The 21,358-nt window shown below is 34.1% G+C and overlaps 1 protein-coding gene across 5 annotated transcripts in view; it reads right to left on the minus strand.

Moving 5' to 3' along the window:
- The window catches only part of RNF170 (ring finger protein 170), a 55,865-nt gene that overhangs the window by 28,548 nt on the left and 5,959 nt on the right, over window positions 1-21,358 (minus strand). For 4 of the 5 annotated variants that reach the window (XM_051975617.1, XM_051975618.1, XM_051975615.1 and 1 more), the window contains exon 2: window positions 9,781-9,921. In XM_051975617.1, coding sequence (XP_051831577.1) covers window positions 9,781-9,914 — 134 coding nt within the window. In that variant the 5' untranslated portion in view covers window positions 9,915-9,921. The remainder of the gene's footprint in view (window positions 1-9,780; window positions 9,922-21,358) is intronic. The other variant, XM_051975619.1, reaches the window with a different exon arrangement.

Consider the following 21,358-nt stretch of genomic DNA (forward strand, 5'->3'; position numbering starts at 1 on the left):
AATTTCATAAGATCTGGGTCAATTTCCTAAAATTAAATGTGGTTAGTAAAAATCCAAACAATATTACTGTTGCTTCAAGAAAAAGGTAACTTTCACCATAGTTAAGTCTATATATAATAGTGATCAAAACACAAATTCAGTATTCTAACTGAAACAAAGACATTACAATTTTAGAAAAGGGAACTATGACAAAATGTTGCCATTTGTTTGAAAAATAAAAAACAGGCATAAACTTACATAAATTCTAGAGGCTCTTTAAAAATGTTTTATTATAAATTCAAGATAAATATGATTTAAAAACACTTTCTCTTTTACACCTTTGATTTTCTACTTAAGTCTTTTTAAAACCTGTCTGTAATTGCTTTGTTTCCCTTACCTTACACTACCTTCTGAAATCTGTAGCCTGGCCTCTCACTTTATAATTCAACTGAAAATGCTCTCTCCAAAGTTACCAATGATCTCTTTATTAACAAATCTAACGGTTTCTTCTTAATCCTCCTTCTTCATAACCCCTATAGTCTTTGATGTTGTCAGTCACACTCTAGGTTTTTATGGCACTGCTGTCTCCCTGTTTTCCCTCTGTTTATTCTCCGTTTTCTTTGTTGGTTCTTCAATCAAATCCTTACTATTAACTATAGGAATCTATCCCAGGCCACCTTCTGTCATCCCTCTTTACTAATTGTCTTGGTATTTTCATCAATTGTCAAGTATTTAATTATCATCTCCAGGCATTCTGAGATTTGTCCAGCCCTAACTTCTCTCCTAATTCTAGTTTCTCATCCACGACCTATGGGACATCTCAATTTAGATGTCCTGCAGCTATCTTTAATTCAACATCCTCAAAACTGATCATCTTTCCCTCTTCCTCATTCCCACTCCTCTTCCTAACTTTCCTATTACTGAGGAGGGTACTATCATCTTCCCAATCATCCAAACTGGTACCCTACCTAGCTATCATTCTCAACTCCTCCCTCTCCTTCACCCAATATATATAATAGTTGCTGATTTATTAATTCTACCTTTGTAAAATCTCTTGTATATATGCCCTCCACTTCTCCCCCCTCCACCATTTCACTATCATTCTGGTACAACATTCACAATCTCATTCCTAGAGCATTCCAGTAACTAGCTGATGGGCTTCTTGGCCTCAAGTTTCTAACCCCCTACGGTACTCCCCCACCTCAGCTGCTGTCCCACCTCCACTAGCTCCGAATTGCCCCTAGGGCCCAAAAAGTGTATTGTTTGGCTTTTAGAGCCCTCAAAACCAGCTCCTTGTTGCCTTTCTAGTCTTATATCTCACCCCTTTCTCTCCCAAACATGTCCTTTATAATCTGGCCTCCTTGCTTCTTTATACTATATTCTTCATACTAAATACTTTATCTTTAGACTGGCAACTCTCTGTGTTTGTCTCTCTGCCCCCTTCAAATCTTAGTTTAAGTCCCACCTTTTGCAAGATGCCTTTTCTGATTTCTTAATTCTAAATGTCTTCCTTACGTAGATAAGTTAGTGATAAAAATACAAAATTGTACATATGTACCTGACTTAAATAACTAGTAAGTCTGGAATAAGACTAGTGCTGGATTAATTTATGAATGTTATAGATTATAAATTAGTGACAAAGATGCAAAATTGAACCTAGGTACCTATTTTCCTTAAACCCTTGTTCTACATTTTTTAAAATAGCTTTTTATTTACAAGATATATGCATGGGTAATTTTTCAGCATTGATCCTTGAAAACTTTTCTCCTCCTTCCCCTTCCTCCTCCCCCAGATGGCAGGTAGACCAATACATGTTAAATATGTTAAAATATATGTTAAATACAATATATGCATGCATATCCATACAGTTATTTTGCTGCACAAGAAGAATTGGACTTTGAAATAAGGTAAAATTAACCTGAGAAGGAAATCAAAAATGGATGCAGATAAAAACAGAGGGATTAGAAATGCTATGTATTGGTTCACACTCATTTTCCAGAGTTCTTTCACTAGGTGTGGCTATCTCTATTCATTATTGAACAAATGGAACTGATTTGGTTCATCTCATTGTTGAACTGATCATCATATAGTATTGTTGTTGAAGTATATAATGATCTCCTGCTGCTGCTCATTTCACTCAGCATCAATTCATTTAAGTCTCTCCAGGCCTTTCTGAAATCTTCCTGCTGGTCATTTCTTATAGCACAATAATATTCCACAACATTCATATACCACAATTTATCCAGCCATTCTCCAATTGATGGGCATCCATTCAATTTCCAGTTTCTAGCTACTACAAAAAGGGCTGCCACAAACATTTTGACACATACAGGTCCCTTTCCCTTTTTAAATATCTTTTGGGGATATAAGCCCAGTAGTAACACTGCTGGATCAAAAGGTATATACAGTTTGATAACTTTTTGAGCACAGTTCCAAATTGCTCTCCAGAATGGCTGGATATATTCACAATTCCACCAACAACGTATCAGTGTCCTAGTTTTTCCCACATCCCCTCCAACATTCAGCATTATCTTTCCTGTCACCCTAGCCAATCTGAGAAGAATGTAGTGGTACCTCAGAGTTGTCTTAATTTGCATTTCTCTGATTAATAATGACTTGGAACATCTTTTCATATGGCTAGAAATAATTCTGCAAATTGTTCATATCCTTTGACCATTTATTAATTGGAGAATGGCTTTATTTCTTATAAATTAGAGTTAATTCTCTATGTATTTTGGAAATGAGGGCTTTATCAGAACCTTTGACTGTAAAAATGTTTTCCAAGTTTATTGTTTCCCTTCTAATTTTGTCTGCATTAGTTTTGTTTGTACAAAAGCTTTTTAACTTGATATAATCAAAATTTTCTATTTTGTGATCAATAATGATCTCTAGTTCTTCTTTGGTCACAAATTCCTTCCTCCTCCACAGGTCTGAGAGGTAAATTATCTTATGCTCTTCTAATTTATTTATAATCTCATTCTTTATGCCTAGATCATGAACCCATTTTGACCTTATCTTGGTGTATGGTGTTAAGTGTGGGTCAATGCCTAGTTTCTGCCATACTAATTTCCAGTTTTCCCAGCAGTTTTTGTCAAACAATGAATTCTTATCCCAAAAGCTAGGGTTTTTGGATTTGTCAAACATTAGAGCATTAAAGTTATTGACTGTTTTGTCCTGTGAACCTAACCTATTCCACTGATCAACCAATCTGTTTCTTAGCCAATACCAAATGGTTTTGGTTACTGCTGCTTTATAATATATTTTAGATCTGGTACAGCTAGGCTGCCCTCATTTGATTTTTCTTTGTTTCCTTGAAAATCTTGACCTTTTGTTCTTCCAGATGAATTTTGTTGTTATTTTATTAAATAGTTTTTGGGGATTCTGATTGGTATAGCACTAAACAGATTAGTTTAGGTAATATTGTCATATTTATTATATTTGCTCAGCCTATCCAAGAGCACTTAATATTTTTCCAATTGGTTAGATCAGACTTAAATTTGTGTGGAAAGTGTTTTATATAGTTTTGCTCATATAATTCCTGACTTTCCATTGGCAGATAGATTCCCAAATACTCTATACTATCGGCAGTTACTTTAAATGGTATTTCTCTTTGTATCTTTGTTGGATTTTGTTAGTGATATATAAGAATGATGATGATTTATGTGGGTTTATTTTGTATCCTACAATTTTGCTAAAGTTATGGACTATTTCTAATGGCTTTTTAGTAGAATCTCTCGGGTTCTCTAAGTATACCATCATATCATTTGCAAAAAGTGATAATTTGGTTTCCTCATTACCTACTCTAATTCCTTTAATCTCTTCCTCAACTCTTATTGCCAAAGCTAGTATTTCTAATACAATATTGAATAGTAATGGTGATACTGGGCAACCTTGTTTCACTCCTGATCTTATTGGGAATGGTTCCATTTTATCCCCATTATATATGATGCTTACTGATAGTTTTAAATAGATGCTACTATTTTAAGGAAAAATCTATTTATTCCTATACTCTCAAGTGTTTTTAATTGGAATGGATGTTGGATTTTATCAAATGCTTTTTCTGCATCTGTTGAGATGATTATAGGTTTTTTGGATGAGGATGGTTTTCTGTAATCTTTTTGCTAATATTTTACTTAAGATTTTAGTATTAATATTCATTAGGGAGACTGGTCTATAATTTTCTTTCTCTGTTTTCAACCTACCTGGTTTAGGTATCAGTACCATGTCTGTGTCATAAAAGGAATTTGGTAGGAGTCTTTCATTCCCTATTTTTTCAAATAGTTTATAAAGCATTGGAGTTAATTGTTCTTTAAATGTTGGTAGAATTCACATGTAAATCCATCTGGTCCTAGAGATTTGCTCTATGTCTTTTTAACAATGTTTGGTAAAACTGCTTAAGGATTATCTCTTTTAACAAATTCTTTTTTAAGCATATACTTATTCTTAATTCATATGAATTATATCTGTAGCAAGTGTACCATGAGGAATTAAAGTGGCATTGCCAGTGTACTGCAACTACCTAATATAAGCCAGTTTATCTAAATTGCAGGCAAAATACGTATTAGGAAAATAAGAAACTTATGAGTCCTAGGCTTGCAAACTTGAACATATGAAAGGACAACAAAGGTCTTGATGGATCATAAGTTGCAATTACATTTAAGATTTTATCCTTCTTATATTTTGCTTTATTTTTCAGTCCATCATTCCAGACTGTTGAGATATTTTTGAATCTTGATCATTCATTTTAAAATCTTAGCTATTCAGCACAGTTTTAACCATCTTCAAGTTTAAAAATAATACCTCAGCTCACATTTCTCTATCTTATAAGATATCTATCTATATAAGAATATAAGGAAACAGACACTCATCTGCAGCATCTATCTAATCTACTAGTCTAGATGCCATAGAAAAAATTGTTTTTCTTGGAGTTTTTTGGTTAATTAAAAATGTATTTGTATTCACTTAGTCATTAAACAATTTTAAATGAGTCCTGTTGGTAGGTATTAAGAGCAGATATGAAGTTATATGATTTTGATAAGATTCTACTCTCTAATGTTATTTAATTTTTCTTGTTAAAAATTTATTATTTAAAAAAACTACCAAATAATGTGAGAAATAAAATTATATATAAGACCAAATTAAGGATAGAGAGATATATTGTGTGTATATATAATTTCTAATAAAATAGTTCATCACTCCTGTATTGCCCTTCTGATCTTTTTGTTATCTTACATTTTTCTATTATTGTTTTAAAATATAGTCTAAATGTTGTAATAGAAATTCTCTCATCAGAGAGAGAATTATAGAGACTGAATATAGACCAAAGCATAGTATTTTCACCCTTTTTTTGTTGTTTGTTTACTTGGTATTTTTTTTTTTCTTTCTTGTTTTTTTTTCCCTTTTTGGTCTGATTTTTTTTTTTTTTTGGCACAACATGACAAATATGAAAATATGTTTAGAAGAATTGTACATGTTCAATCTATATCAGATTGCTTGCTGTCTTAGAATGGAGAAAAGGAAGAAAATTTGAAACAAGGTTTTGCAAAGGTGAATGTTGAAAACTACCTTTGCATATATTGGAAAAATAAAATACTATTAAAAATATATAGTCTAATTGCCTATACAGTTCTCATTTTGCTTTCTTTGCTCATCATTTCATGGCTTCTTATATTTCTTTGTTTTCAATTTTGGTCCCAGTTCTCTGTCCACTAGCAATATCTGTTCAAGGTATGCATACTAATTTGCCTCCTTTATGGGTTGTCCATCCAACATGATAATATATGTTATCAAGATTTCTTTCTTTTTTTTAAATTAAAGCATTTTTATTTACAAAGCATATGCATGGGTAATTTTTCCAACATTGACCCTTGCAAAACCTTTTGTTCCAACTTTTCCCCTCCTTCCCCTCACCCCCTTCCCTATCTGGCAGATAGTCCAATACATGTAAAATGTGTTGAAATACATGTTAGAGCCAATATATGTACACATATTTATACAGTTATCTTGTTGCACAAGAAAAATCAGATCAAGAAGGAAGAAAAAGAAAAATTGAGGAAGAAAACAAAATGCAAGCAAATAACAACAGAAAGAGTGAGAATGCTATGTTGCATTCCACACTTGGTTCCCATAGTCCTCTCTCTGAGTGTATATTATAATTTCAAAAGCATTCTTCATCTAGTTAGTTTAGATAGTTAAGCTGAATTCTCAAGTGATTATGGATCACATTTCAGAGGCACAGTAATATCCCAACATTCAATACAATACCATATCATCTATAAACACAGTCTCTGAAGGATCTCACTAGTTACAGTGAATCACTTTTCCATTTGCTTGGGGTTGGACATCTTCCAGGAAGGTGGCAAAAGTCCTTTCCCAAGAATCAGTTTTATTCATTGATGATGTTAACAGTCAGAAAATTTAAGTTATCTCTGCTGTTGTTTATATTTCAAAGAAGTCTCATATGATTTTTTTACATATGTACAGAAAATATCTTGTCTGGCAACTTGTGGCAACCCATAGTGAATGGACATTGTTATTCCTATAAATTTCTACCAGATCCTTATGGATTTTGGATATGTCACATTTTTAGCAGCTATATTTGCCATAAAGATTTTCCAAAATTTGTTTCTTTTGATTTTATATTCAATTATTTTTTGTGTATTCTATTCTATTCTTCTATTATAAGTTTTTCATTTCCTCAATGAAATGGAAATTTTCTTCTTCTCCCCAATTACAATAAAGATTATTCTTTCCCACAATGTATAACAGATAGTGTGACACATAACAACTGAGAAGATAGTTAGATACTACATTTAAGTCCTAGCCCCAACTCTTAGTTACTATGACCAAGGGCCAGTCACTTAGTATTTCTGATATTCACTGTATTAATTTGCACAATTAGGACAATAATGCTTGCATTACCTTTGTGGGAAAATTGAGGAAAGCACTCTGTAAAACTTAAAAAGTACTATACAAATGTTGTTGTTTAAGTATTTTAATATCTTGGGCTTATTTAATATTAATTTTGATTAATCTTATACCACTGATATAATTTTCCTTCTTATGAATAACTCATTTTGACAATAGTTTATGGGGACTTCATCAATTTTAGTTTTTTCTCAGTATTCCCTTTTTAATGTTTTTGTTTACTCTTCCATATAAATTTTATTATTCTTTTATTTGATTCTAAGAAGTGGTCAATTGGTGTTTTGATTCTACATTATTGAATCTTCAAATTAATTTGAGAACTGGTATTTTTAGTATAGTGTCTCATATGAATTATGTATATGGGATATCCTATTAACTAAGTGCATTTTTATTTGCCAGAATTTTACACTATTTTCATAAAACTGACTTTAATTTTGGTAGGTTAATGTCCACTTTGGGGAGATTAGATGGGTCTATGATTTCTTCTATATAGGAAACTCTCAAAACAATAATTCCCTCAAAATTCATTGTGTGGGGCCAAAAGAATTTAAGTGACTTGCTTATGTCCTACACAATTTATGCCAAATTGTGGATATATTGGGACATTACTATAAATGACATTTCTCTTTTTATCAGCTTTCTGATATGCAGATGAAACTACAAAAATCATCTTATTTTTCTCTATCTTCCTAAGATTATTACCCTCAACTTTTTTTAAATTGACAATTGTATCATCTATAAATGGAGATATTTTGTTCTTACTAATATTCATTTTTTTTAACCTTGCTACTATAAATAAATTAAATATATTACTGAAAACAAAGGATAGTTCTATTTCATACCAGGTTAGTGAAAATGACTCCAATATTTCCTTACTGCATAAATATCAGGACATGGCTTCAAATAAGTACTTAAAATATATATATATATATCATATTACAGTAATATATATTAACACTATATTATCCTATAGTAATAATATTATATTACTACTAATATATATTAACACTATATACACTATATCTTATAGTATAACACTATACTAATATAATACTATATTACACTAGTAATATATACACTATGTTTTAGTTACAATGTTACATAGTAACACTATTGTTATATACAATATAACATTTAATATAACATTAAAGATGATACTAATTAAAATATTAGCAACATGACTTTGTTATATATATATTCTATATTTTGTATATATTTGAATATGTAAATTAAATATGTAAATATTTTAAAATATATATCTTCCTTTTTTTCCGAGGCAATTGGGGTTAAGTAACTTGCTCAGGGTCATACAGCCAGGATGTATTAAGTGTCTGAGGTCAGATTTGAACTCAGACTTCAGAACTAGTGACTTCTGACTTCAGCGTTGGTGCTCTATCCATTATACCAACTAGCTGCCCCAAAATCTATACCATATTAAGGGGGAAAGCACTCCTGAGTTTTTAAAGTGCTATTAGCAAAAATTTATATTGTACAGCTCCTTTTTTGTGATGGTAAAGAAATGGACTGAGAGGACGCCTACTCATTAAGCAATGGCTGAACAAGTTATAACATATGAATATATCATTGTGCTCTAAGAAATGATGAAGGGTATGGTTTCAGAAAAACCTGGAAAGACCTGTGTTAATCAATGAAGTGAACATACCTAGGAGAAAAATTTATACAGTAACAATAATATTGTAAAAATGATCTATTATGAAAGATTTAGTAACTCTGATCAATACAATGACCCAACCACAATTCCAAAGGAATCATGATGAAACATTCTTTCCACATCCAGATAAAGAGCTGATAGACTCAGTACAGGTTAAAGCATAATCCTTCCTTCTTTCCTTCTTTCCTTCCTTCCTTTCAGTGAAACAAAGACATGGTTAGTTCAAAAATTTGATTTGCACATCCACACATATTTGTAAAGGGTTTTGTTTTTCCTGCTTTCTCAAAGGATGGGAGGAAGGAGAAGTGGGATGGAAAATTTTTTTTAAAGTATGCAGTATTTTACCAAATGTTTTTCTCTCTTAATATAACTATTTTTTAAAAATAATTTTTATTGATGACTGTATTTTTTCTCCCAATAATAAATTACCTTTACATTCACAATACAGATCCAAGTGGAAATAATGGATATAATTTACTGACATTTTATTTAACTATAAACATGAAACCATAAATCTGTACCAAAAAATTAATTACATTGGCCATTAGTTTTCTTATTCTGCATTACATCAGGTCTAGAAATATAAATTATTGCTATATAGGAAAAGTTAAGTAAAATTCCGTCTTTCCTTGAAAACATGTAATATAATACAGATATTACTACTTTGATGACATGAGAGAATTTCATTTGTGAACCAATTTGATTCAAGTACCATTTGACTTCTTTAGTAATCTGTTCTCCAATGAAGGTATTTCAATAATGTTTATACATTAGGTGATATGGCATGGGGGATAAAACACGGGTGAGGAGGAAGAAAAATATGAATTCAAATCCTATTTCTGATACTTAGTAGCTATCTGATCCTAGGCAAGTTCTTCTATATAAAGTATCTAAGATTTATATTTAGTTACTTCCCAGATTTATTCATTATTTTTGGAAGTTGTGAAAAAATTTTATTTTGTTAAAGAATAATCATAGCCTTGGACATTGACCTTTCATTTAAAATAAGGTTCACTGTTTCAAATTAAGCATTAAACAATCCATAAGAAGAAAAATATGCAGCAATATCAAGTATGTGAACAAAAATATGTCACTATTTTTTACTTGAATTTTACATTTGATATTAAGTATTACCAGAAGTAACAAACTTAAATGGCCCTTGAAAATATGTATTATTCAATCCTCCTGACCATTAGTCTCACCTTAAAAGAATATATATCAGTGTAGCAATGAAAGCGAAACTGATCACAACTGCCACAAGGACTTGGTCACTTACTCCTTCTATAATTGAATTATCCAGTTTCAGACTCTGAATTCCAGATTGATGTTTGTCCATTCCAGTTCTAAATATTAAAAAAAGAAAAGTAATATAGATCAAGGAATGATCTAAATCTGAAATGAGTTAATTTTTAAAAATACATCAGAAAGGCAACTGAATTTTACTGTTTTTTTTTTAATGTAGCAACAAACATAATTTATAACTTAAGAAAAACAGCAGTTAGTATTTTAATATTAAATCCTTCCTGAATTCCTTAGAATTGGCCAAAATTATCTTGTTAATAATCATATTCACTTCTACAGAATTTAAGAAATTTATATTTTATTTTTGTTCCTAATAATCAGAAAGGAGGGGTTAGTTTTGCTTGTTATCTCAAATAAATGAAGAAACAAATACTTGGAAGTTGGTTCTAAATCACAACCATTTCTTCTTTATATGGGAAATAATAGCTCTTAGTAGAAAAGGTTTGTTCAATCACCCTTGCCCATAGTAAATGTCACAGCGTGACAAGCAAGCCCATTGGATTTTGAGTAAAACAGTCTCATGTGAGTAGGAGCTGAGGATTAAGCAACACTTTGATCTATCCATGTTCTTTTCCTCCCTTCCTCTCTTCTTTCCTTCCTTCCTTGATATATTGGGGTTCATGTACTAGATTTTCTTCTTTCTTTTTTAAAAAAATATATTTAATTAAAACAAATGCAAAATATAGAGGATTCAAAATGTTACAATAAATTTCCAGTTCAAGAAAGCATATATAAGACATTGTTTTCATAACTGTCCATCTTTTCTTTGCTTCCTAGTAAGTTTTCTTTTGTTCTCCTGCTGTATATGTTTTTCTTCTCCTTTCTTGTCCCTCTCTTCCAAGCAAGCTACAATTATACAGGGATATATATATATACACACATACATATAAATACTCACACACATACATATATATACTCACACACATACATACATACAAATACATCTAAAAAGATATTAATTAATAGAGCTGATATATAATGTAGATTTCTATCCTGATTGGGTCTTTTTTTTTTTTTTTAAGTGAAGCAATTGAAGTTAAATGACTTGCCCAGGGTCACATAATTAGGAAGTGTTAAGTGTCTAAGGCTGGATTTTAACTCAGATCCTCCTAGCTTCAGGGCTGGTACACTATCCACTGTGCCATCTAGCTGCCCTGGTTAAATCTTTTTTAAGATTGATTTTGACTGAAATAAGTGTTTACTATCCCTACTTTTTTACTCATCATTGCTATTATGTTTGTGTACACTTCATTTTCTACTCCTGTTAATTCTTAATTCTTCTACTTCATCTCTACTTATTAATTTGACTTGCTATCACCTAACTTCCCAGAGAGTATGTCCCGTACCTTCAACCCCACCTGAAGGAACCCTCCCTTATTTTCTTCCCTGACTCTCCCCTCACTCTTTATCTGTTGGAATCCTTACTAACTGCTAAGTAATTAGAGTTGATCTAATCTTACAAGAAGATGTTTTGGCCAGAACCTGAAACAAGGTACTAAGTAGAACTAATTAAGACAAGGCTTGTGTTCACACCTTTACTCATTGGAGTCCACAAGTATGCTAGCTTCACAAAGTACACTTTCTAACTTCAAGGGAGTTCACACCTCCCTTAAAGTCATTGGGCCAGAGAGCACTATGGGAGAAAACCCATAATCCCATTCTCTCAGAAGAGGCAGATAAAAAGCCAGCGATGAGGGATCTATGGCAGAATACATTTTTCCTCTTGGCTGGCTGATCGCGCTGGACTCGAGAGGAACGACTCTGGTGCAGAGAACACTTTGACAGATTTCAGTGGAGCTACGCCAGAAGCCCTCTCTCCGCGGCAAGTTGGTGGCTGGGCTCCCCAGAAGGAGATAAGAGAGACCTTCCATCTCTGTCTTGGTTGGAGGCAGAAGAAGGCAGAGGCAGAGGCTGAAGGACAGAACCTTTGGATTTGGAGACATCCAAAGGGCTCTAAGCCTCTAAACCGGCTGTGCTTTGAGAAGAACAAACTCCAACATTTGAACTCTAACATTTATCCCATTCTTTTTAATCCACATACTTTATCCCTGTTAATCTGTGAACCTCACTTTATCCTATGTCATCCTTTTCCTCCTTCTTTATCCCTTTTTCATTAATCTACTTCCCCCACTACCTTCACACCCTTCTACAAACAAATCCTGCCTTATTCTATTCCTCCCCCCCCCCCCTTAATTTCTTTGTAGATTTTGGAGAGTTTACCCTTCTGGGTGTATATGTACATTATTCCCTCTTTAATCCATTCCCAAAGTGCACAGGATTTCAGAACTACCAGCCCTTTCCCCCCATCTAATTCCTCTGTATCTTTCTTGCTTTTTAGAGTCACATCATACTCAATTCTAATGCAATCTTTCTTTAGCCTTCCCAATTACTAATGACAACTTTAGATATATGGTTTACTTTTCCGTGTATAAAATAGTTTTTCTTTAATAAGTCCTTTGAAACTAATCTTTGATGTTGGCTCTTATATGTTAAATTTTCTATTGAATTCATGTTTCTTTGAAAAAAAAATCCTAAAAATCTGACTTCATTGGATATTCATTTCTTTTTTCATCCAATATTCTTATTGGATGCTGAATATGATACTTTTGGCTACAACCCTAGTTTTTTTGATTGTCGATATATAGTATTCCAGGAACTGTGGTCTTTTATTGTAGCCATTGATAGGACCCATGCAATTCTAATTGCAGCTCCAGCATATTTGAATTGGATTTTTTTGTTGTCATTGTTGCTTTAAAATTTTCCTCTTTGATCTGAAGGTTTTGAAATTTAGCAATGATGTTCCTGTATGTTTTTCTTGTAAGAACTCTTGAGGTGATAATCAGTGGATTTTTTTCATTTCTACTTTCCCCTCTTGTTTTATCATTTTAGGAAAATTTTCTTTAAGTATTTCTTCTATTATTGTATGAAGGAGTTTTTGGGGGGTTGGTCATAGCTTTTCAGGTAGCTTTCAATTATTCTTATGTCTTCTCTTCATGATCTGTTCTTTTTTATTTTTCTTAAGAGATATCTCACATTCTCTTCTATTTTTTCATTTTTTATATTTTGTTTTATTATTTCATGCTCTCCTAATTTCACTGGCTTCTTCTTGCCAATTCTAATGTTCAAAGAGTCATTTTTTTCTTTAAGATTCTGTTTCTCCTTTTCTAGAGTTAACTTTCTTTTCATAATCTTCTTGTTTTTCCTGGTTTTGGGTTTTTTTTGCTGAGATAATTGGGGTTAAGTGACTTGCCCAGGGTCACACAGCCAGGAAGTGTTAAGTTTCTGAGACCAGATTTGAACTCAGGTCTTCTTGACTTCAGGACTCTATCCACTCTGCCACTTAGTTATCCTCATCAGTTTTTGTTTTTGTTTTTTTAAGTTTTCTCTCAATATCTCATTTAATTTTTTAAAAAATTTTTGAGTTCTTTTCAGGCAGCTAACTATTTGACATCACTCTTTGGGGTAGGAGAAAATTTTTTTAACCTCAGTAAACTCCTCTGAAGTTGAACTCCAGTCTTCCCTATTCCCATCGTAAGTTTCTATGGTTGGGTTCTTTCTCCTTTGCCTACTCTTTTTTGTAAAAATAAAAATCAGTTAGTGTTATTGATGAGGTCTAGATATGGGGTACCTAAGTGAAATTAGGGTTTGAGGTCTAGTGGCAAGTTTGGGGTACAGAGAGTCAAATAGAGACTCTCTATTTGCAACCCTTTGGATTTGGCGCAAGGATATGGAGTTAAATGAAGTCTAGAAGCAGCGTAAAGAGTCCCCTGTAAGGAATTACAGGCCCGAAGAGCTAGATTGACAAAAGAGGTTTATATTGGGGTTTAGAAGTAAGATTAAGGTATAGTTAAGGAAATAGGTAAGGATAGAGAGATAAGAAGGGCACTGGAAACAGGATTTCAGGAGACAGAGGGTCCTGCCATGCCAGGCATAAGGCTGGCATGTTTGGAACCTCTGAAAAGAGAGGATTCCAGCTTAACTCTTTTATAATGAGAAATTCAGCTAAAGGGGCCTGTCGGTGGAGTCCCCGGTTGGTTCCTTTTGGCTTTCGGTTGAGGCTTGAATCTGCTTAGTGGGGGTTGGGAAACCTAAGCAGATCATTAGAATGGGGGCTGGGACAGCCCAAGTTGGCTCAGATCCCGGTGGGGGCTGGGACAGGCCGGATCTTCTATTGGAATTCAAAGGGAACCAGGATTTGTGAATCAAAGGTCCTAGCTTCCTGGATTGATAATTCATCAATCCAGGGATTGGGAATCAGAAAGGAAGGAACAAATCAATTCTTAAAGGGACCACAACCGGCATCATTATCATCTCTAGTTCTGGGGTGGGAGGAATGACGTCTCTGACTTCACTTCAGTTCTCCCTTATGAGTTAGAACCACAAACCAAGAACTTCAATCTTCCCATAGCCCACAGAAACCCTGCCCCACTGGTTCTGCACTCACCAAGCCTGTGTTGGTTCCTTCTTAATCAGGGCAGAATCTCAGCAGCACAATTGGGCCTAATGTTCCTTATCAGCAGAGGTTCCTTTGGTCTTTCCAGACTCAGAACCCCAACTTCCCACATTTACCTGGATGTAAAAGTTCCTGTGATTGGGACTGAAACTACTTCCAAACCCAGCTAGCATTATGGCTCCCAACTTGCAGTTTCAGCACACAAAGCCTGGAATGTTCACATTTCATATATACCAAACCTCAGTCTTCCAGTTCTTCGCATCTTCTCTAGTTTTCCCAGGAGAACCACAATTCTGCCTCCATTCTTATTTGTTTTTCATCAATCTATGTTAATCCTGTTTTGCTTGTGGGGGAAATATGGAGGGCTTGGAATTTTCTGACCATCTTCTCAGAATCCTAGATTTTCTTCTTAAGAACCATACCTTAAACCCAAATCACTCTGGCCAAAAGATCCTAAACCAAGCCTTCTAAGTCTTTGTTTTGACCCTGACTGCCTCAGAACAAGTGTAAACAGCAATTTTTCCTATTTGGGCCAGAAATCCTGAGAGTTTTCTCCTCTTAGATTAGTTGTTTTTTTTTTTTCCCCACTAGGTAAAAGAGGTCATTCTTTGCCTCATTCTTATCTAGCTTTAATCACTGATTGAGTCTTGTTTGAGTCAAACTGAAACTTGTTAAAGATCTTAGCTTTAAAAGGCTGAGATCTCCCATCGAGGACCATTTCTAGCTCTACTGATCTTGCCACTGGACCCAGATAGTTCTGAAGGAGAAAGTAAAGCTAGTAACTTTGCCCACCCTCCTTCATTCAAATGTGCATGTCTTAGCATCATCTCCCTGAAGTCATGATCATCTTTGAGAACAAAGGACAAACAACAACCCACTTTAGAGTACTCCAAGAGAGCAAATCTGCCATTATGAGATAGAAGAGATAATTTCTTTCTCTCCCCCGCCCCAAATTCTCCAGGAAATGTCTGCAATTAGTATTTTATTCTTCCACAATCTTGGAGGAGATGTGGGACAATGGAAAAGAACACTACTCTGGAGCTAGAGCACCTGTGTTTAAATTCCATCTCTGATAATTACTGTCTATATGACCATGGATAAAATATTGAGATCCCTTCCAGTTTTAGAGCTATAATTTCACAATTCACAGTTTCCTGATCATACTAAATTCAAACAATCACACAGAGTCCCAGTACAGAAATTAGAGGAGCACAAAATATTGGCCCAGATAACATACCAAAAGTAGAAAAAATGAGAATGAACATGGAAGTTTGAAATCAGTTACAACTACACAACTATTTATAGCAAAAAAAAAAAAAAAAAAATCTAACAGGTATTCATCAACAACCAGTGAATCAAGAATTCATTATACTACTTTTGTTCTCAATCAAATGACTTATTCATTAACAAATACCAGCAGTCCTAAATGGAGACTATAAGCATATCAAATAGTATTTTTTCATGCTATTAACATGATAAATATCCTTGTATTTTCTGTTTTCTGTTTCCAAGGTTAGCACCAGCCCCTTAGGAAATACCTTCCATAAAGCAGGCCTTAAAAGTTTAATGAGTGGCTATGAAGATTACTTGGGTTCTTCAAACACCTCAGTCTTATACTTTCTGACTTTATTAATAAAGAAATTAAATAATTATCAACATTTAATTGGTTGAAAGCTATATATTAAGTAGGAAGTCTTACAAATGGCAGCCAAAACATATGCTAGGCATGAATTAACTTTCTTGGTAGGATCCATTAGCACAGATATATCAAATGAATACTTGTCTCCTCAGTTTTCTATCACAGTAATAAGAGTTCCAATGACAATTTATTTCTAATTTGACCATAGAAATAATACAATTAGCCATTTCTCTCTATCCTGTCTATTTTTCCCTTTTGAGTTATTTAAACTCATAGGAAGACAATTTTATTTTTTGGAAAAATGATGAAAAAACTTTCCCATTCTTACACCTCATTGCCAGCCTCAAGATTTTTCTACATGACAACTTTTAAAATACTTAAAAGTTATCTTTCAACAACTATCATCCCTAAGTCTCCCTCCCAGTTTCTTTTCCAGGCTAAGCATATTCTATACTTCCTTCAACCAGTTCACATGTAAGCATTATTTCAATTATCTTCAACTTTCTGAATGCATTTTTTGGGGACACACTCCAGCTTGTAAATCACCTTACACAAAGAAACCTGGTACTCTAAACATCTATGATCAATCTCAGACTTTGTTTCTTCTTTCAATAACTAGTCTACTGAAAGCAGAATGTTAAAGAAAGGCTTAGAGGAACATAACAGGAAGTAACCAACTGGCTGTAATATTTCTGTGTGGCAATCATTAAGAAATCCACAGTGGAAGAGGATGCTAAGCTTGTTAAACTCAAAAGAAAAATGAGAGGCTCTCTCATTAATAAAAGTATTGTGAATACACTGGTGTGAAAAGGTGGCCTTGAGATTGATGCGGGAAAGATTCCTTTCTAGATTCACCCTCTCCTAGTTAATAATGTAAATTGCCCTTTAACTCACAAATCCTGGTCCCTTTGAATTCCAATAGAAGATCTGACCTGTTCCCAGCCCCACCCGGATCTGAGCCAACTTTGGGGCTACACCCGAAAGCCCCTCAAGCTAAGTCTCCTATTATAAAAAGGCCACGTGGGGAACCCCTCTTTGCAGAGATTCCAAACATGGCTACCATGTGAGGACCTTCTGTCCACTGGACCCTCTGTCCAGTGCCCTCCTTATCTCTATCTTCGCCTATACTTTAACTTTGCTTATCTAATACTAAACCTCTTTTATCAATCTAGCTCTCTGGGCCAATAAATGCTTTTATTGGGAACTCCGCCGCTACTAGGCCCCCTTGCACCGAATCTGTACCCCAAACCTGCCACTAGACCTTAACCCTAATTTCATTTAGGTACCCCAAAGCTAGACCTCAACAAGATCAGAGACATGGTTCCAACAGTACGCCCTGGAGACTATACAAATCAAGTTGAATATGGATGATCACAAAAAATTTGAAATTATAGTAATTAGCCTTTATTTATGAATGTAAAAGAGTAAGAAAAGACTATTGGGCAAGAAGGACTATCTTACTCTGACAAAATTATGAGCTATATTTAAGTTATACAAATTTTAAGAACTGATTCATCTGTTATGTAGTTTTGATGTAATATAGCTTCTAGGGGAGACAGCAATGATTTTGAGGTTCCCACATCTTAAAGGGCTTCTGTTCTAACAATAAGTCAGTGTTTTAAGTTTTCTGGCTTTGGAGTCTGGCCACACTCGATCTATTTTAAAGCCTTCTGGACTCAGGATACTCCTACAGATCAAATTCCTGAAACAATATTGAATAGACCACACCTCAGTTTATTGATGACTGTCAGATAGATAGTCCCTAGGTCAGTGATAACCAAATTCTGGAGACCATGCTTTGGTCCTACCTCTGGGCCATAAAATCAGCATATCTATAAGAGGAAGCATTAAATAAATAAATAGGCTTCTGTTTCTTTGCTAAATTCTCTTGGAATTTAGACTCCAATTGGCGGTACAATTACAATAAACTGCCCCTTGACTTGGAGATGGATTCAAGCCTGCAAATTCTTTTGAGACACCTCATGGCACTGGTCTGAGACCCCAACCTTTTGGGGTCCCTTTTCAACTTCAACATTTGGATGATGATCAGGAAAAAGAAATATGTTCTTTGAGACACTTATAAGTAGGAAGTCTCATTGGAAAGCTGCTAGTTCCATCTCTTAAGTAAGTCTGGCCTATATAGTTCAGAACTTTTTGCAAGTCCTTGAGCAGGGAACACTTCAAAAGACTACATTTTTATCTTTTCAAGAGGAAAAATAGAGGATAGGAAGAAGGCAGGCATTATACATCCCTACCTAAGGAAAAGTTGTAATATTGAAATTCTGAGATATGAGAGGCTTTGGAGATAAGAGTGGTTTGTGAGTTAAGAGCAGGAAGGTCAGTGCAGCTGGACTGCAGAGTACCTGGGGAGAATAAAGTGTAAGAAGACTAAAGGAAGACAGGGTCACGTTATAAAGAACTTTACATGTCAGAGGATTTTATATTTGACCTTGAAAGTTAACAGGGAGGGGCAGCCAGGTGGGCTAAGAGAGAGTTCTGGTCCTGGAGTCAAGAAGCCTCATCTTCCTGAATTCAAATCTAGTCTTAGACACTTTCTAGCTAGATTCCTGGGAAAGTCACTTAACTCTATATCCCTCACTGTCTTTATCTATAAAACAAGTTGGAGAAGGAATGGCAAAGCACTCCTGTGTCTTTATCAAGAAAATTCCAAATGGGTCATGACACAAAGGTGGAGAAAAATTGTAATTACAAGACAAAAGCTTGATCTTTAGGCAAGTTTCTATGAGATGTAGGTGATAGTTGAAATTTACAAGGGGGAAGAAAGAGAATATTAAATCTAAATTGATTAAGTCAGAAAAATAGAATTGAAAATAAGAGGGAACCAATAGAGTTTATTTTTGAATAAAGTGATAACATGGATTTTAAGAAGACTAATTTGACACTTGAATGGAGGATGAAATGATTTGGAGAGAGACCTGAAGCAGGAAGTCTGCTATAGTCCAAGTTTGAGCTGATGAAGGCCTGTATCAGGAACAGAGCAGCATCAAAGGTGAAGAGGAGATATATACAAAATATGTTACAAACTAGAGCAAGTGATTGGATATAATGGGTGGGAGAGAAGAATCAAGAATGTTACCTAGAAAATTGTGGTATATGAATGTTATGGAATATTATTGTTCTGTAAGAAATGACCAGCAGGATGAATACAGAGAGGCTTGGAGAGACTTACATGAACAGATGCTAAGTGAAATGAGCAGAACCAGATCATTATACACTTCAACAACTATAAATTCTAAATTCTGTATGATACTGTATGAGGATGTATTCTGATGGAAGTGGATTTCTTTGACAAAGAGATCTAACTCAGTTTCAATAGATCAATGATAGACAGAAGCAGCTACACCCAAAGAAAGAACACTGGGAAATGAATGTAAACTGTTTGCATTTTTGTTTTTCTTCCCGGGTTATTTCTACCTTCTGAATCCAATTCTCCTTTTGCACACATATATTGTATCTAGGATATACTGTAACCTATTTAACATGTAAAGGACTGCTTGCCATCTGGGGGAGGGGGTGGAGAGAAGGAGGGGAAAAATCGGAATAGAAGTGAGTGCAAGGGATAATGTTGTAAAAAAATTACCCTGGCATGGGTTCTGTCAATAAAAAATTATTAGAAAAAAAATTAAATTGAAAAAAAAAAAAAAAAAAGAATGTTACCTAGATAAAGTTTGGGTGCCTGGGACAATGGTAGTGCCTTCAATAGTAAAAGAAAAGGTAGGAGAAATGCAAATTAAAATAACTCTGAGGTATCACCTCATGTCTATCAGATTAGCTAAGAAGACAGAAAAAAAGAAAACAATAAAATGTGGGAGGGGATATGGGAAAACTGGGGTACTAATGCATTGCTGGTGGAATTGTAAACTGATCCAACCATTCTGTACAGCTGTTTGGAACTATATCCAAAGGGCTATAAGACTATGCATATTCTTTGATCCAGTAGTGTTACTACTGGCCTTGTATCCCAAAGAGATCATAAAAAGGGAAAAGGACCCACATGTGCAAAAATGTTTATTACTCTTTTTGTGTGTGGTAGCAAGGAAGTGGAAAGTGAGGAGATGCCTATCAACTGGGAGAATGACTGAATAAGTTATGGTCTATGAATATAATGGAATATTATTGTTCTATAAGAAATAATGAGCAGGTAGATTTCAGAAAATTCTGGAAGGACTTAAATGAACTACTGCTAAGTAAAGGGAGCAGAACTAGGAGAACAGTAACAGCAACATTATATGATAACTAACTTTGAAAGACTTAGCTCTTCTCAGCAACATAGTGATCCAAGACAATTCTAATAAACTTGTGATAGAAAATACCATGCATATACTATACTATATACTTTACAATATAGAGCCTGAATGCACATTGAAGCACACTGTTTTCACTTTTGTATTGATTTTTCTTTAACGTGACTAATTTGGAAATATGTTTAAAATGATTGTACATGTATAAGCTATAGCAGATTGTTTGTTGGGGAGAAGGGAAGGAAAAAAATTTGGAATTCAACAACTTAAAAAAACTATCTTTACATGTAGCTGGAAAAAAATAAAATACTATTAATGAAAAAAAAAGTTAGGAAAAGATCAGGATTTGGGGGAAAAGGTAATGAGTTCCATTTTGGCCATATTGAGCTCAAGATGTCTGGGGTAGCTTGTCCCACCAAAATGGGATAACCAGTTCAATAGGTAACTGGAGATGTAAGGAGGTTAGGAAAGAGAATAAGGATGGATAAGTAAATCTGAGAATCATTACTAAGTTCAATGGCAGAAATTAGATACCTTTATAAAAAAGTCCAAGACATTGCCAACACTAGGAAAATCACCCTTTGGTTAAAAAAAAAAAAAAAGATATATATACTAAATAGATCAAAGGAAGCTTTCATTAGTTTTACACATAGCAATATTCCGATTCATTGGAAGCTAATAAAAGGTTTCAAATACTTATTATGAAACCATTGACAAGGACATCTAGAGAAATTGATTTAATCTCAATATATTAATCAAAAAAAAAAAAAAAAAAGAGTAACAAATAGGCCTACAAAAGTTGTGGGTGGAGTGCAAAGCTTTATAGAAGCTGATGAAAATGCTATGTTTTCATCAAAATTTCTAAAGTCAGAGAGTACTAAAAATACTTGCTCCAAGATGCAAAATCCGTATTTCTACACTTTGGAGTCCCCAGTTTTGTTCAGTGGGAGGATCTATTTATCATTTCTCAGTACTGTAAGGGTGAGGGAAATGTGTCTTTGAAAGTACTGAGTGAACTCAATGGAATACAGAATTTAGAACTTGAGAGGACATTGCAGATTATCTAGCCCAATCTTCTATTAAACAGTGAAAAAACTTCCAGATACTCAGAAACTCTCTAAGGT

The sequence above is a fragment of the Antechinus flavipes genome, chromosome 2 (assembly GCF_016432865.1).
Source record: "Antechinus flavipes isolate AdamAnt ecotype Samford, QLD, Australia chromosome 2, AdamAnt_v2, whole genome shotgun sequence".
Lineage (NCBI taxonomy): Eukaryota > Metazoa > Chordata > Mammalia > Dasyuromorphia > Dasyuridae > Antechinus > Antechinus flavipes.